The following is a 17,791-nucleotide window of genomic DNA, read 5'->3' as shown; positions in this document are numbered from 1 at the left end:
TGCTTCAGTACCCTCAATGCACAAGTTAGGCGCATATGGAGTTGGGCGAAGGTTCATTTTTGAGAGGAGGAAGCATTAGGTTTAGAAATATTAGCAAGTGGGTTGGCCGGTGTTGGTCGGGTATTCATGGCCTTGGGACTGGAATCAAGATGGTTGTTTCTGGTAAAACATCTATTTTCACGGCTTGCCCCCTGATTCAAAATGTTCTAAACCTGAGCAATAAAAATGTCATCTACAGTCTTTGCAACAACTGCGAGCACTTGCTGTTTGTTCAACCCTTTGACCTTCAAAGTCTTAATAGCCCACCGAAGTTGTGCATAGGGATCAATACTTGTCCCGGCTTTGTTCCTGCCACTTGCTTCAGCTTGGCCAAGGGATTGGGTGGCTATATCGAAGCGAGACCCATTTGTTATTGATCTGTCATCACCCAGACTTGAGATAGCTTCGAGTTGGCCCTTTTCAACTACAGCTCGCCCCAAGATTGGAGAGCCTTTTGACTGGATCGAAACCCCAAATGTTAAATCTATCATCGTTCCTTGGAGGTCTTCAATCATTACCAACATCTCAGCAACAGTAGGTTCGCCCATTTGGCACTCTTGACGTACCTGCACTGGATTAGGTGCATCCATCATTAATTGGTACTTTCTGAAATGAACACTTCAAGCTTGAGTAAATGGGCCGAGGTGATGTATATGTTGGGGTTGAATGTAGGAAGTAGTGTATGGATGAGGTGAAGGTGGAGAGGAGATACTTGGTCATGGATGGGAAGTGGGTTGGTGGTAACATTAGGATCTTGAGGTGGAGCTATCGTCTGGTTGTCGATGAGATTCTGAACCTCATAACAAAGGCAGTAGCAACGATCGGTGCCATGACAGCTCTGCTGATAATACGCATAATATTTGGTGGGGTTATGTCTGGCAAGGAGTGGGTCAGGGAGTGGGTCAGGAAGTGGTTGGAGATCAAGGGCTTTGAGATATCCTCTTTCCATCAGGATTTTTAGTGTGTTGGTTAGGCTCATATAAAAGGGAGTGAAAGTTCTACCTTAAGCTCGAGTTGGGCTGGTTATTTGTGGGTTGGCATTGGCAAAAGCGTTAGGAGTGGTGACTGTATTGATTTCAGTAGGTTTGGGAATAGTGCTCCCGAAAAACACCCTCCTTGTTTGTTCGCTTGTTATGGGGATAATCCCTTTGTTAAATGCACTCTCAATCTGAACCCCTAATTCATGCAAATTTTTGAAAGTGAACTATGGAGCAACTATCAGTTTTTAAAACATATCAGGCTCAAGGTTCTGCACCACTATCCACACTTGGTCCCTCTCAGAAGGGCGATCTGTCATCTGTGCTGCCTTTGCTCTCCACCTTGCAACAAATTCCACAAAAGGCTCTTCAGGATTCTGGTGGGTTGCTTCAAGGTCTTGGGTGGTCATTTCAATTTGGGTTTTGTAAGAATACTGATTGACGAACACCTCATCTAAATCTTCCCAGTTCTGCTTCACCGCATCCTCCAACTTGGTGTACCAAGTGGCCGCTATACCTGACAAGGTTCTTCCGTACAGAGAGAGTTTCCGAGGCTTAGTCAGGCCCATTGGTTTTAGGATGTCCAAGAAAAGCCGGATATGTATCATAGGATCTCCAGACCCGTCGAAACGATCAATGTGAGGCATTTTGAATCTGTCTAGGAGTCTTACGACAGCCTCAGTGTACCCATTCTCAATATTGAGAATAGAGTTAAGGCCCTATGCCTTTTTGAGTTACTTCTCAAGGTTAGCAACTTTTAACAAAGTCGGGTCAAGATCATTAATATCAAGGGGATAAAGCCTCCCATTAGGCTGCACTAGGGGTTTGAAAACTCGAGCTTAAGCCAACCCATCTCGAGGATCCGAACCTTGCAAATCTTCAGCTGGCAAAGGTGGATCAAAGCTCGGCTGGGGGCCTGGGACTGGATGTGTAGTAGATGCACCAAGTGGGCATTGCATTTCAGCATTGGTCTCATCCTGCATGTCAATTCCCTGGTTTAACGTTGCTATCATGGCCATAACTTCTTCTGGACTCTGTGCCATCATGAGTCTGCCGAGTTGGCAATCAGAGAAATGGATGGGTGTAAGTTGAGAGCTGAATAACAAGGATTTCAACTTGGTTATACTTGATGTATCTGAGCTGGATAAATGGTTTTGACTGATTGGGCTTTTTCAGAATGGATCTTTTGGGATTTGATGGATTTTTTCTGAGTTGGCTTTTTGGGAATCAGATGGATTAGACCTTTGCTGAGTGGGTTTTTTCTGGGACTGGATGGACCATGATAGGTTAAGGCTTTCCAGGTTGGATTAGGCTTGGCCTTTGCTGAGTTGGGTACTGCTCTTTCTCTGGCTCAGACAAACTTAGTATTACAAACAAATGCCACATCAGATCGGGATACTGAGTCTGCTGGTCAAAATAGTGTAAGATACAATTTTTGGCCCTGGCTCTGGTTCGGGTTCCGATATTTTTCCACTATATCAAAGACAAACCCCTGGATTTTGACCCAAATTCTGATTCTGATATGACCCTCAAGTTTAAAAGGAATTGTCTCAACATTAAGACTCTCCGAGGATTGCATCATACATTTCCAAAGAGTTCACATTTTGCACAAAAGCATTCAAAACACCCCTATGAGAGGTTTAGGGTTTCCATGTCCTAGCTTTGGAGTGATCTACAGTTTTACTACTCAAACAAGCGGTATCATATCATCCTGCATATGGGACAGTATCCTGTCCTAAGTTGGAATAGTCACTATGGCTTTACTATATGTAGCTAGGCTAAATGGTCAAAGGGTACCTCGGCAAGACTACCTAATATACCTCTCACACCTAACACCGAGAAGTGAAAGGAGGATCAAACGGTACAGCAGTAGTCCAGATCCAAGGGTTGTGTTCCCAACATGGCAGAACTTACAACCGATCAGCCTTTTGGCAAACTTTTTGGCAAGCCTCTGGCAAACCGTCCTGGAATAGCAAATGGCAAACACAGTGACTTAAGTGCACCACTACAAATGTAATGCAAAGAACATATAAGTGTAGATAAAATTTCACATCAAGAATTTCTAGTCAAGTTCTCTCAATCCCCAGCAGAGTCGCCAGGAACTGTAGCTCGACTTTTCGTGCTCCTTTCGGAAGACGATAAGCCCTACAGTATCAGACTCCCACGGTTCTAAATCTGATCTCACAAGTGCAATGTGAAATGGATAAACACCAAAGAGTCCAAATCCAACAAATCTTTTGAAAAATTAATTTTGAATCAAAATGTCAAAAATGGACTGCTTTGCCAGACATAGAATCGTCACCTAAATGTTTTTGGAAAATTTAGGAAACCCATGACTCGTGCCAAAGGCCATGTGTCCGTCATCACCAAGATTATCTCGGCTCGGGAACTTAGATACAAAAGGGGAAGGTCATGAATTGAGCAGCCCCGCTCGCCCAATCAAAGATCAGCCTCTACTAATCATGATGTGAATCTTATTTACATTATATGTTGTTGTTCCGATCATTAGCTATATTATTATGTGACTCACAAAAGTATAGACTAATTTTCAAGAATTGGAACATTTGATTTCATGTTTTATTTGAAATTGTTTTGTGAATTTGCCACTCAAAAAAGTGGGCTAAAATGGACATTAATCAAATTATCCCAAGTCAAGCAACTAGCATTCATCCACAAACATTCAAACAATTATATCATTTAAGCAATTAGCCTTGTGATGAACATGCTTTGACATAGAAACAACCACACTCATGCAATATGCTAAAACAAATAAAAGCTCACGTAGTACTCCAAGCCAAAAAAAAGGATGACAGAGTTAGAAAAATGCATGATCCTAGCTATGCGACATGACTAATGCAACGCATGCGATATGCAATCTAAATAGGCTCGGCTACATAACATAACATGTGAAACAATTTGATAGCATGCGGTATAAGCATGTATTCAAAGAAGCATTAAACTAACAATAGAAGTTAGCATGATGAACTGAGCCTTGATGCATGCAAGACAAGTGGATGCAAGGCATGAGAGATACTAAACAAAACATGATGCCCTAAACTAACCAACATAAGCTAGTAAATAAAATGGAGAAAGACATGGGGTTGGAAAACATACATATTATTACAAGTTTACGCCCTCACGCAGGAGGGCCTGAATAAACTAGCTAGCTAAGCTAATTACTACAAATTACAAAACAAATGAAATAATCAACTAAACTAGCTAATTAATTATTACAGCGTATTAGAACTAAATAATGAATTACAAATTAGCTAATTAAACATGAATACAAAGTTTAGAGAAGTATTAAGCTAACTACTCTAACTACTCTGCCTCGGGAAACGAGAAATGCTTATGCATGCGTGGATTTTCACCTGAAAAAAGCCACTGTTCTACTGCCAGATGCCTCTGTTGCATAATAGAACACTTGCACTATTTTTCACCTCAAAATCAACTCTGTTTTGCTAGAAAAAGTACACTGCTTGGTTTTGCAAAGGTGGACGACAGGCTAGAAGTGGTGGCCTACCGGCCATTGATGGCTGGTTTTTCCTGCCACAATAGAGAGCAAGCAGAGGGTATTCTCAAGGGTTTGTTTGCACAGCTTACCCCTCTTTATCATCAAACAGCTCAACGGAGTAGTAAACTTGATTCACAAACCATCAATCAATGCAATCTGATTGCATGATGGCTTATGAATCAAAGGGTGCAAGTTCAATAAATGCAACAAATTAGACTCTCAAACCCCCTCCCTATCATGGATGATCAAGGGAAATGGTTTGACAATGACTTTTGAACCGTTTTCATCACTAATGAGTATGAAACGACTCAAGACTCAAGGGTTCAATTAACGTCTGATTGAACCCAAACCATGTTATTATCTCACATCATTTTAGTCCAAGTTTTGTCATTAAGTCCAAAGGTGAGCTTTAAGTCCTCTAATGGAAAGAAGCATCAAACCAAGAGTTGTTTTAGACATGAGAGAAGTGTCATGCCGTTGGTAATGAATCCCCAAAGGGATTAAACCAATAAGCATAAGACGTCAATCTCATACTTTAAACAAGTAACTAGTTTGAACTAACTTTCAAAGAAAAGCAAAAACCAAGAATAGAGGGAGGTTGTAGATGTGATTAGGGGTGAAAACAAGTAAGAAAAGAAAGAAACAAATGCTATCAACTAAAATAGGATGATGGCTATGGCCTAAACCACCAAACCTATGCGGAAAATTACATTACAAGCATGCAATACAAGGCTCAAACACAATGGACCACTAAAAATAGTCCTAAAACAGTCCTAAAACATGCTGGAATTAAGCTAACAAAAACTAGAACAATAAACTAAAACATGGAGCTATGTAATCTAGCAAGCAAGACACAAGGAGGGGAGGCTAACCCTTCCAATTTTGGAATTCAAAACATGTTTGTAGCCACTGAAATAACTCTGAAAATCAGTGTTTAAAAGCTCATAAAAAAATATTGTAAAGGTGGGAAACACAAGGGTAAAGGCTAGAGAAGCAAAGTGGAAAGAGAGGTGAACCACCCCTCCACCCTTTAAGGCCTTAAACCACAAGTTTCATCCCCAAAATACAGAGTTTATACAACCCAAAAATAGTATAAAAATAGTAGGAAACAAAGCAAATAAATCAATGAAACAAGCTAAGCCTTATACCTCTTGAAGAGAAGAGAACTTTTAAGCAACAATTTAACACAAGCACACCCTCAAGAGCTCAAAATAGGCTCAGAAGTACCTCAGCTCAAAGATGGCAAGGTTTAGTTAAGAGTGTATAGGCAAAAGCTCAAGAAATTTCAAAAGAGATAGAAAATTGTAGAGAGATAAAATTAATTTTGCTCTAATTTTTCTAACCCTCAAAAATGGAAGAAGAGGTCCTAAATTTATAGAAAAACATGCCACTTCCTTAGAAACATCCACCCATACACGTGGGAGCAGATGCAAGCATATGTGCAAACAGCTGGCACAATTGGTAAAAAATATCTACAAAACACACTTGTGGCTGGCAAGCCACACACTTGGCCGGCTAGGCCCAAGGGTGGCCGACAACCAAAAGAGATAGCCGACAACCCACAAAAATGGGCTTGCAGGTCCCAGATTTTTAAGGTTTGAAAGGCTGGGGTATTGGTGCAACAACAAGGCGCAAGGTTTGTAGGGTTTTGAGGCTCAGAGCTGTGGCATTCCGCTGAGGACTTTCGAGCACTTAACAAGCATATACATTCATCATCAAGTGATCAATCAATGCCGCCCAAGTCTTAAGGGTGGTAAAAAATGGGGTGTCTACACTCGCGTGCCCCAATCATCCTACAAGACTTCTTCCCCATTGGGTATTTTGGAGATGACTTGGTCGATGCGATCTATATGGTTTCAACCATTGAAGCATATGTGGAACAAGTTCATGCCATTAAGGTAACGCCAGATAAGGAGGAAATTGATGTCCTAACAACCTTGAAAGAACTACCCCCATGCTTCAGTTTGCGTGAAGCGTCTCATCTCCCTCGGTCTGTACAACTTGCACTTGTTCGAGTATTAGAAGATCCTGGAAAATATGAGTTTGTTGTTAATAAGCTTATCCCAAGGTGAACTCCATCACTTCTATTCCTTGTTGCACAACAATCACCTTCACTAATGAAGACCTTCAACTAGGTTCAAAGCCACACAATCGCCCATTATTTGTCTCTAGCTTTATTAGTGAACAAAAAGTTAATCGCATCCTTGTTGATGGAGGCTCAGTGGTATACATCATGCCAAAGTTCACCATGAAGAAACTCATAATCCCAATTGATGAGTTAGCTTGAAGCCGTCTGGTTATTCAAGGTTTCAACCAAGGGGGGCAACGCACAATTGGTATGATTCGTTTGAACCTCACAATTGGAGAACTCACAGCCAGTACTTTGTTTCACGTCATCGATGCAAGTACGTCCTATAATTTGTTGCTTAGGCAACCTTGGGTCCATGGAAATGGTGTAATTGCATCAACTCTCCATCAATGTTTTAAATTTGACCAAGGTGGAATAAAGACGGTGTCGGCATATGACAACCCATCTACAGAAACTGAGTCTCACTTCGCTGATGCAAATTTTATTTGGATTCCAATGGGATACCTGAAGTTATTCTAGCTGAAATCCCTTCTACAAGAAAAGAGAAAATGAATGAAGAAAAACAAGTTGTGTTGGACTTCTCAAGGGAAGACGTATCAAGCGGAAAAAAAGCACCTAAGGTTACGTCACCACAAAAACAACCTTCATCCTCAAAGGCCATGCAATGACATAAGTCTTCAGGTGTGTGCCGAAGTCTCAACGGAAAGAAGGGCAGTTGCCGTTTGAAGAAGTCACGACATCTGCAAAAGTTAAAGGAGACTTTGTTCACCCCGCAATAAAAAAAGATCTATAGATATTACGAGCAGATGCAACAATACCAATTCCATAGGTGGGATTGTCAAGCCTAATCAAACCTCCACTAAAGGGAATTATTAAACCTGCGCAAAATTCTATCGAACACAACTCCTTACCTGAAAGATTAATGGAAGGGTTTGATCTACAAGCTTCTAGCCAAGTTAGGTTATGACTTTGATGATCCCTCATCACTGGGAGAGTTAAGTCCTGAACTTACAGGTGAGAAAGTTCATGGTCTCAATGAAACTCAGAGAAAGTTAAGGCAACAAGGGTACATGGTGAGCTCTCTAAAGACTAAAGTTGAATTCATGCCAATTGAACCCATTCGTATCTCTGCGAAGAGCAAAAAGAAGAAGGCAGACATACAACATATCACTGTGGAAGAAGTGAAGGAAAGCAAATGTCCAAGCCCAACTCCTCGAATCTTAGTGCTTGATTGCATTGAAACTCTTGCACCTCGAACCTCGATTTTTAATAGAATGAGCACTGTTGATAAGACAGATGAGGGTACATCTTCTCAACCTTCAGTTTTAATAGATTAGGCACTACCAAGGAAGGGGATGAAAAACAAACTTCCTGGTCACGAAAGTCCGTTTTTGCTTGACTTGGTGATATGAATACATCACCTAGAAAAGGCAAGAACAAGGGAAGCACCGCAACAATTGAGTTGAATTCTACAAAGGAGGACGATGAGACTTGAAGTTTGATTCCTTCTCGCATGAAACGCATGACGTCACTTGAAGTAAGTGTTGAAGGTTCGCTTAAGGTCAAAAGACACACTATCATACTAACTAGAGAAGTTAAAACTCAAGCAAAAAGTAAAAGAGAATAAGAAATTGGACATGTTGTTTCTCGCCATGTAACAGTTGAAGAAGATTCTAGCTCAGATTCGGAGGATGATGATCTTCAAGCAGCTCCTCCAGAACTTGAAGATGGGGGGCAATCAACTGTTGACAATTTGAAATAACTCAACTTGGGAACTCCTGATGACCCTTGACCAATCTTTGTGGGAACACTCTTAATGCTTGATAAAGAAAAGACATTTTTCAAACTGCTTCTCGAATATAAAGATGTCTTCGCATGGATGTACAAGGAGATGCCAGGTTTAAGTCTAAAGGTTGATGTCCATCACCTTGGGATCGAACATAGTATGCGACCAATAAAGCAGGCTCATCAATACATCAGACCTGAGCGCATCCTTAAAGTGGAAGAAGAAGTCAACAAGTTGATCGAAGCTGGGTTCATACGTGATGTAAAATATCCGGCACGGATATCAAGTATGGTCCTAGTAGTTAAGAAGAATGGACAGATTAGAATATGTGCTGACTTTCAAAATTTGAACGAAGCATGTCCCAAGGATGACTTTTCGCTTCCTATTATGGAATTAATGATAAATGCCATTACCGGACACGAGGTGTTGTCTTTCATGGATGGGTGTTCAGGATACAACTAAATACGGATGGCACCTGAGGATGACGAGTTAACTGTATTTCATACCACAAAGGCATCTATTGTTATAAAGTGATAGATGCCTTTCGGACTCAAGAATGCCGGTGCCACCTATCAACGTGCCATGCAAAAGATCTTCGATGACATGCTTCATAAATTTGTTGAGTGCTATGTTGATGATTTGGTGGTCAAAACTAAGAAAAGGGAAAATCACCTAAAAGACTTTCGTGCAGTCTTCAACCAGCTAATAAAGTATGACTTGAAGATGAATCCACTCAATTGCGCATTTGGAGTCATGTTTGGAAAATTCCTCGGCTTTATTGTTCGACATAGAGGCAGTGAGGTTGATCAGTCCAAAATCGATGCTATACAAAAGATGCCACCACCAAAAAACCTGAAGGAACTTAGAAGCCTCCAAGGTCACTTGGCATATATCCACAGATTCATTGCAAACTTGGCAAGCTATTGTTAACCTTTCAATCGACTGATGAAAAAGGAGGCTTCATTTGTTTGGGATCAGGCATGTCAAAATGCTTTCGATAATATTAAGAGATACTTGCTTCATCCACTAGTATTAGGAGCTCCTATTCAGGGGAAACCATTAATACTTTACATTGCGGCTCAAGAAGAGTCTCTTGGACCGATACTGGCCCAAAATAACAAAGAAAATAAAGAGCGAGCACTCTATTACTTGAGTCGTAGATTAACTGAAAATGAACTCAAGTACTCACCCATTGAGAAAATGTGTTTGGCGTTTGTTTTTGCCTCTCAAAAATTGAGACATTATTTCCAAGCCCATACAGTGCATCTCATTGCAAAAGTCGACCTAATAAAGTATGTTATGTCTAAGCTCATCCTCTCAGGACGCTTAGCAAGATGGTCTCTTCTCTTTAATGAATTTGAGATAATTTACGTGCCAATAAAAGCGGTGAAAGGGTAGGCCCTTGCAAACTTCTTGGCCAACCATCCCATCCCTGTTGATTAGGAAATTTCTGAGGAATTCCTTGACGAAGATGTATTGTTCATAGAAGTTTTACAACCTTGGATGATGTTCTTTGATGGGGCTGCTAGGAAGGATGGAGCAAGAGTAGGTGTCATTTTTGTTTCACTACAGAAGCACATTTTACATTACTCATTTATTCTTGGCGAAAATTGCTTGAACAATGTTGTTGAGTACCAGGCCTTGATCATTGGTTTACAAATGGCAACAGAGCTAAAAATTGTTGACCTAGGTGTCTATGGAGATTCTAAGATAATAATTAATCAGCTCTGGGGGGATTATGAAGTCAAGAAAGACAACTTAGTCCCATATTTCCAGTATGCAACTCATCTCATTGAAAAATTTAAGGGGTTGGTACTCGAACATGTTCCAAGGAAAGAAAATCAAATGGCTGATGCACTTGCCAATCTAACAACTACACAAGCATTGTCAGAAGGTGAACAAGTTAGTGTCCCTGTATGTCAACGATGGGTATTGCCACAATTGTTAGAATGTCGCCTTGTAGAAACAAACGCAATTTCAGTACTAGCCATCAAAGTCAACGATTGAAGAATGCCAATTATAGACTACCTTGAACACAGGAAGCTCCCTGATGATTGTCTCCATAGAACTGAAATAAGACGTCGAGCTCCTCGATTCATCTACTACAAGGAAAATTTATTTCGATAATCATTTGAAGGAATTTTTCTTCGTTGCCTAGGGGATGAAGAAGCTTAACAAGCCATGGAAGAAGCCCATTCCGGGATATGTGGAGCGCATCAGTCTGGTTCTAAACTTCACTTTCGAGTAAAAAGGATGGGTTACTATTGGCCTACGATGGTTAAAGATTGCTTGGACCACTCAAGAAGGTGTCAACCTTGTCAGTTTCATGCAAACTTTATCCATCAACCACCAGAACCATTACACCTGACAATTGCTTCTTGGCTATTTGATGCATGGGGTCTAGATGTAGTTGGCCCATTGACCAATTCTCCTACAGGCCACTTATACATCTTGGACGCCACTGATTACTTCTTCAAGTGGGCTGAAACCGTCCCACTTAAAGAAGTCAAGAAAGAAACTGTTGTTGACTTCATCAAATCCCATATTATTTATCGGTATGGTGTACCTCGCTACGTCATCACTGATAACGAAAAGCCTTTCTACAACAGTCTAACGGACAAATTTTGTGAAAGATTTGGATTTAAGCAACGCAATTCCTCAATGTACAATGCACCTGCCAACGAACTAGCAGAGGTGTTTAACAAAACTTTAAGCAACCTATTGAAAAAGATAGTTGCTAAATCAAAGCACGATTGGCATAAAAGAATTAGAGAAGCATGGGCATACTGTATGACACATCGTACCCCAACACAAGCCACCCCGTACTCCTTTGTGTATGGTGTTAAAGCGGTTCTTCCTTTGGAACAACAGATTCATTCATTAAGGATAACTATATAGGAAGGTCTCACTGATGATGAGAATGCAAAACTACGCCTTGCTAAGTTAGAAGCATTGGACGATAAGAGATTGGAAGCACAACAAAAACTTGAGTGTTACCAAGCTTGACTCTCCAAAGCTTTCAATAAGAAGGTTAGACCCCAGTCGTTTCAAGTTGGAGAATTGGTATTGGTTGTTCGAAGACCTATCATCACCACCCACCGAACCAGCAACAAGTTCTTGTCCAAGTGGGATGGTCCATACATGGTGACTAAAGTCTACACTAACGGAGCATACAAGATTGTTGATGAAGAAGGTATTAGAGTTGGCCCAATCAATGGCAAGTTCCTAAAGCACTATTATCCATGAGAATGTAATGCTCTTAATCGCATGAGCATAAACTGCATGATGTTTTTGACCCATATGAAATAAAGTTGTTAAAAAAAAATTTAAAAAAAATTGTACTACACCTGGCCCGCATGAGTATAAACTATGAATGGATAAATAAATCAATAAACCAAATGTGTTTTACAATAAGAGTATTTCACTTCAAACTATAATATTTATTTCATAAATAAAGTGTTTGCTAGAGCAATTATTTTATAATGAAGTATTTGGTTTCGAGCTACATTTTATTAAAATAAAAAAATGAAATAAAATAATAATAAATCATAAATCATGCCAACCATGATAAACTCTAGATCTCGCCTTGTTCAACCTTCAAAAGCTGCTCCAACTTGTGGGCGACTTCGATATCCTCGCTTCTTATCACCTCAGTTGTTTCTATTGTAGCTTGTTCGTCCCTTAAAGTGGAAACAAGGGCTCGCCTTTGAACTACTTCAGCTTCAGCAACACTAATTGCCATCTCTAGTTATTGGGATTGTTCATCTAAATGTTCCAACGCCTTTAATAAATCTGCCTTCTTTACTGCAAGGCTACCCAAATCAGACTTCAACAAGTGAACCTGTTCAATTCCTTCATTCTCAAGAGCTAGAGCATGAGTAACACGTTGACTGACATCCACCAAACGCTGAAACACCAAAAACTTGGGCAACTACACTTGAGACCAAAACTCAACCCACCTGTTCAGAACACGCCCAACACATCCTATAACTCAAATACAAAGTACGAAAGGATGTAAACAAGATATAAACAACTGCCAACATCCACGGAACCAAGTCCGGATCACTGTACAACAAGGGGTAAAAACCCGAAATCGCTATAAGATCCCCTTTCATGTTTTTCAAGAAAAACCCATAGTGAATATGGTTTTTATGCAATAAAACTACCACATGTCTATCTATAAAAGTAGTATTGAAAAAGATCAAAGAAATCCCTACCTCAAGCTTGGGAGAGAAAACCACCCAAAAATCAACGGCGTCGAAACCACGAACCACTCGGACCAAAAGGAAGCTCTTGACGAGATCTACAATCCATCTCAAAGGACCATGGTGAAAAGATCACTCTAGGTGAGTAGATCTAGAGATCTTTGAGCAAAAAGTGATTTTGGAGAGGGAGAGAGAGTGATACGGTTTAGAGGGAGAAAAGAGAAGAATAAATAAAGAAAATGGTTAAGTGGGAACCTATTTATAGTACTAGGTTAAAATAGAAATAAGCCCCAAAGTCAACCCAAAATATCTAGTCAAAATATCCCCAAAAAGTAGGCCCAAACCGGTAGAAAAATCTGGGAAAAAGTTGCAGGTGCCGACCCTACCCCAGACTGATGTCTACCCTATCTTCCAGTAACCAACACACAAACAGAAGAGGGTCGACCCTCTCCCAGTCTGGTGTCTACCCTATGTTCCAGCAACACTTCCAGAACTTCATCAACAGGTAAAGGTCGACCCTAGGAAGGCTGGTGTCGACCCTAGAATGTAATTTCTAAGTCTCCAAGGAACTGTTGATAAGAATAAGTGCGAACAACCAAACCTAACAAGTTTAAATCAATTTGTACTCCTCCAAAACTAAAGTACGACAACACCAAAGGTTCCCAAAATAGAATAAAGGGTCCAAATACATTTACCAAAAGTTTTAAAAGGCACAAGTGCTATAATGTCATTTATAGATTTGATTATCACGAATGACATAATTCAATATTATAGGACTCATAATTTTTTTATAAAAAAATATGAATTATAACCAAATACTACGTAAGGTATAACAAATAACTCTTTGATCATAACTAAAATAATACCATAATCAACATCAGAATGAGTCATAATTAACATCACAATGTGTTTACTTATATGATTTTGTGTGGTGACTTACATATATTTGTAAAAATTTATGACATTTTGTGATTTTTAAGACTTTTATGAATTAATTTACGTGAATTTGTATTTAACTTATGCGTTTTTGTGAGATGACTTTTGTATGTTTGTGAAAATTTATGACATTTTATGATTTTTAAAATTTTTATGAGTTAATTTACTCAATTTATACATGTTTGTGAAATAATTTAAGTATGTTTGTAATTTATGATTTTTATAATTTATCCCCGTGCAATGCATACTTAAAAGAGTTTTCCATTTTGTTTTGCTAATATGCTAGTGTAACATCCGAATAATACTTACGACTTACAATATAATCATAATATTATTAATCGTTAAATACCTTAAACCAAATTAGCTATCTTATTATATAAAATAGTTGAATTAAAGCTTAAAAAAGAATATAGTTAATAAGCTTTGAGGACATGAATTTCCTTGTTAATCGTAAAGAGTTAAAAAGTAGCCACCTCTTAAATGTGGAAAGCAAATATATACCACACTGAAAATTTTTTTATGTGACATGATCGAATACTTACCTTGATTTAATTACTTTATAATACTCTAGAAATAGCAATATGCATTATTAAGATGAAATCTTAGAAGATTAATACAGTTGGTAAGGAATCTAACAGAAATATATGTGTTAAAACTATAAGACTTAGGAAAATTAGATCAATTTTAAGGAAAGTCTTTGTACAAAATTTTAATGAATAATATTGAGTAGGGGATAGCTTTAAACATGAAATTGAAATGTTTAGACATCTTAGAAATCTTAAAGGAGGAGCTTAAGAGTTTTAATTTGATGATTAAAAGATTTTAGACACTTCGTCAAAAAATTAATCAAGATTAACGAAATTAAGCAACATTAATTTAACTTAATTGAGATTAATTAACTAATGGAGATTAAGAACTAAACCTAATTAATCGAACTCCCTTATTATTTAGAGTAATGCTAGAGATCTCAAAAATTCTACCAAATGTCTCACATGCGTGTGGGACCTACATGTGTGTCCCACGCCCATGTGAGACATTTGGTAGAACTTTTAGTAGAATTTTTTGAATCTCTAATATTTTTGTATTATTTAATAATAAAAACTGAGTCAAGAGGAAAGGAGAAAGTGCTAGAAATTCTAAGAATTTAGAAGAGAAAGAGAGGTTGAGCTCAAGAAAGAAAGAAAGAAGATAAGAAGAAGAAGCGAAGGTGAGAGTTTAAAGGAGCATTAATTTTCAAGCTAAGAATTGTAGATTTTGTTTTGGAAATCAAAAATTAGTTTAGTTTTTCTTGCATGAAAATGTTTTTTTTTGAAGAGTTTTTATATTGTTATATCATCTTTTGGAACTTATATAATCAAGATTTGAAGTTTTGGAATGAAAGAGACGATAGGAAACTAAGAAAAAGAATTTGGCTTGGAATGCTTAAGATAAAAATGAATAGCTTTCACTAATTTAATCATAACTCTTTGTATATTTGGAATTTGGATGTGAGACCACCACCTTTAGAAATTAGATTTTCGGGACTTGAATTTAGACTTAAGAATCAACCAAAATTGATTTTGGATGAAGGAGATATGATCATTTGAAGTTGGGTTGAAAAACCATTTCAAGGCTACTTCAATCCGCACATGAGGCCTGGAGGCCCTGCATATGCGGCCAACAGGGCTTTTAGCCTATTTTGCTTCTTTTTCACATTTTTGACTTGTCGGGCCTCCTTCCGTCTCATTGGAACCTTAAATAAACTTGAATAAGACTAGAAAATGGACCTAAAAGTGTATGGTTAAAAGAAATAATATAGCTAGAACATTAGAAATTGGACTCCAAAAACAGTAGTAATGCATCACTTTGAATTGTATTTCATGAATGTTTGCACTCTCTTTTGTGTAGGTCAAAATCTTGTGGATTCTACTTCGCACGAGAGCCATCATAAGTAATACTATAGTAAAGCTATATTCCAAAGTTTAATTTTGTATGAAAAATGATAAGTATTACATTTGAAATGCAATGTTTTGATTCCGAATGAATATGAATATCACGTTATTTGTGTATCAATGTATGCTATGCCATCCTTAGATTAGTCCCAGCCATTGGGGGACCGTAAGCATTCCAATGACTGTTATTCAAGATCTCCTGTGCCACCTGCTAGTGGGTTTGTCTAATCGGTACCCGGACTGATTATTCATATGTTTTGTTCTGATGGATGCATGCAATTATATGATTTGAAGAAGTTCTATTTGAAATAAAATATATGATGAAATGTTTTGAAAGCTATGGATGTAGCGATCCCGGTTTCAATCCTTCTTTCATGTTTTGCCACTTCGATTGGGCTGGTCGGAGATCAAGCTGCCCGGTCAACACCTAGGGATTGAGGGGGCAGCGCCCCTTGGCGGGTCCGAGGGCAGCGCCCTGGTGGGGTCGAGGGGCAGTGCCCCCGAAGCAAAAAGGCAAAATGCATTTGAAGTTGCTTGTTCGCTCGAGAGGCCATTTATGCGCTCGAGCGGAGAATGTTTGGTTTTAGAAGTTTGACCTGTCTGCAAAAGTACTAGGTTAGTGTATTTGATGCTCGAGTGGGGCATTCCATGCTCGAGCGGTCCATGTTATATCAGTTCGTAAATCTGATATTTCAGATCACTTTTTAAGTCATTTCTCTCTCTAAAACTCTCTAGAATTCCAGATGGGGAGCTTCTCTCTCTAGAAGTCATCTTCTGTCTTTGATTTCTCCAAATCCATTGGGATTTAGACCTAAGTTCTTCACCAAAGTTAGTTATCATCTTGAGGGCTTCGTTGTGTGCGGTGAAGATCGAGTTTCGACACCGTTGATTTTGGGGGTTTCATCTCATTTATTCTTCAAAACTTGAGGTAGGGATTTTCTTAGAATTATATATATATATATATATATATTGCAAGATCTATATGATTTTCAAAATCCTCTTTCGATAGTTTTGAAAATTGATTGTTGATTTAAGAAGTTGAGCGATTTTGAAGGTAGGTTTGTCTCTTGTTCTTTTAAAATGATCTTATGGGTTTTGATTTTCATTGATTGAAGAAAAAATGATTTTGGAAAGTTTTCTTTCAAAGGATTTGAGTTGTATAGTTTTGGTAAGAAAACCTAGAATTTGGGGATTTTTTAAAAGAGACTGAAAATCCATGAATGATATTGTTGTATTTATTTTGTGTGTCAAAATAAATGGATGTTTGGAAAATTTCTTATTTATATTTATATAAATGGTGAATTTCAGGGAATATGAGAATTGTTGTTCATTTTGGAAATTATTGTTCAAAACGTTGAATAGTCTTGAAATGACTAATTGTTGAGGATACTTGAGAAGAGGGAATTATGTTATTCCTTGGATGATGAATTGGAATAAAAGTATTTATGTTAGATATATATATTATTATTTAATATTTATCTATCTGTATTGTAGTTGTATCTCATCTCTTTTTCTATACCTATCGCTAATGTATTTCTATCTTATTTTCTACACTTATCTAGGTTTCTTCTCAACCTATAAATACAGGCTTCTTGTATTTGATTAATTCATTCAATATAGAGTTTCTTCTTTCTCTTCTCTCACTACTTTCATAACATGGTATCAGAGCCTAGGATTCTTTCCTAGCCTTTTTTTTTCACGTTTTTTTTTTTTTGGCAAATTGCTTGTCCCTTGTTTGTTTCTGCTGGCTTGTGCGTATCTAGTTCATTCGTATTTCCACGTTTGAACTATACCACCCTCTTCACCTCTTCAATACGAAGCCAATGCCACCAGACTCGCCTTCATAAGAACTTTCACGCGCCCTCACGCACTTCCAAACGAGTGGCGCATCGGTCAACCTCGTTCCCACTCTCACCACGCTCCGCACGCGTCATCTCAGCCGGCCTCTGTCGGCTTCAGCCCTTCGGCTTCCGCTTCAGTCCTCGGCTTCTGCTTTAGCCGATTCGCAATCAGCTCACCATCGGCTTCCGCCTCAGTTGACTCACCTTCAGTTTCCGCCCCAGCCGATTCCCCATCGACTTCCGCTCGGCTTCTCTTAGCCGCGTGCTGCTTCCACCTGGCTTGCTCAGCTGCTGACGTCAGCTCTCCTCAGCCACTGACGTCAGCCCTAATTAGCCACTGCCTAGCTGCTGACATCATCCAGCCACAGGGCTGACATCAGCCCTACTTGTCCCTAAGGTTTTCCAGTTTTCTGAATCTGTTGGTGACCTCCGTTTTGGAAATTATGGATCGTACAGAGAACGTCCAATCTATT

The 17,791-nt window shown here is 38.8% G+C and overlaps 1 protein-coding gene across 1 annotated transcript; it reads left to right on the top strand.

The window, feature by feature from the left end:
• The first annotated feature begins 9,350 nt into the window (after window positions 1-9,350).
• Window positions 9,351-10,412, top strand: LOC145822066 (uncharacterized). The gene is made up of 2 exons (XM_082918653.1): window positions 9,351-9,791; window positions 9,849-10,412. The coding sequence occupies exons 1-2, from the start codon at window positions 9,351-9,353 to the stop codon at window positions 10,410-10,412; spliced, it is 1,005 nt and encodes a 334-aa protein (XP_082774779.1).
• The last annotated feature ends 7,379 nt before the right edge of the window (window positions 10,413-17,791 follow it).

Source organism: Camellia sinensis, chromosome 3, assembly GCF_055761805.1.
Source record: "Camellia sinensis isolate YWXY chromosome 3, ASM5576180v1, whole genome shotgun sequence".
Taxonomy (NCBI): Eukaryota; Viridiplantae; Streptophyta; class Magnoliopsida; order Ericales; family Theaceae; genus Camellia; species Camellia sinensis.
Note: the sequence above shows the minus strand (reverse complement) of the source record. Positions and strands in the feature narration are given on the sequence as shown.

What these genes read in the sequence shown, in the direction of transcription:
- LOC145822066 (XM_082918653.1), top strand. Translation starts at nt 9,351, where the DNA reads ATGAAAAAGGAGGCTTCATTTGTTTGGGATCAGGCATGTCAAAATGCT. An exon ending in TTTACGTGCCAATAAAAGCG is followed by an intron (nt 9,792 to 9,848) that starts GTGAAAGGGTAG and finishes CCTGTTGATTAG; the next exon opens with GAAATTTCTGAGGAATTCCT.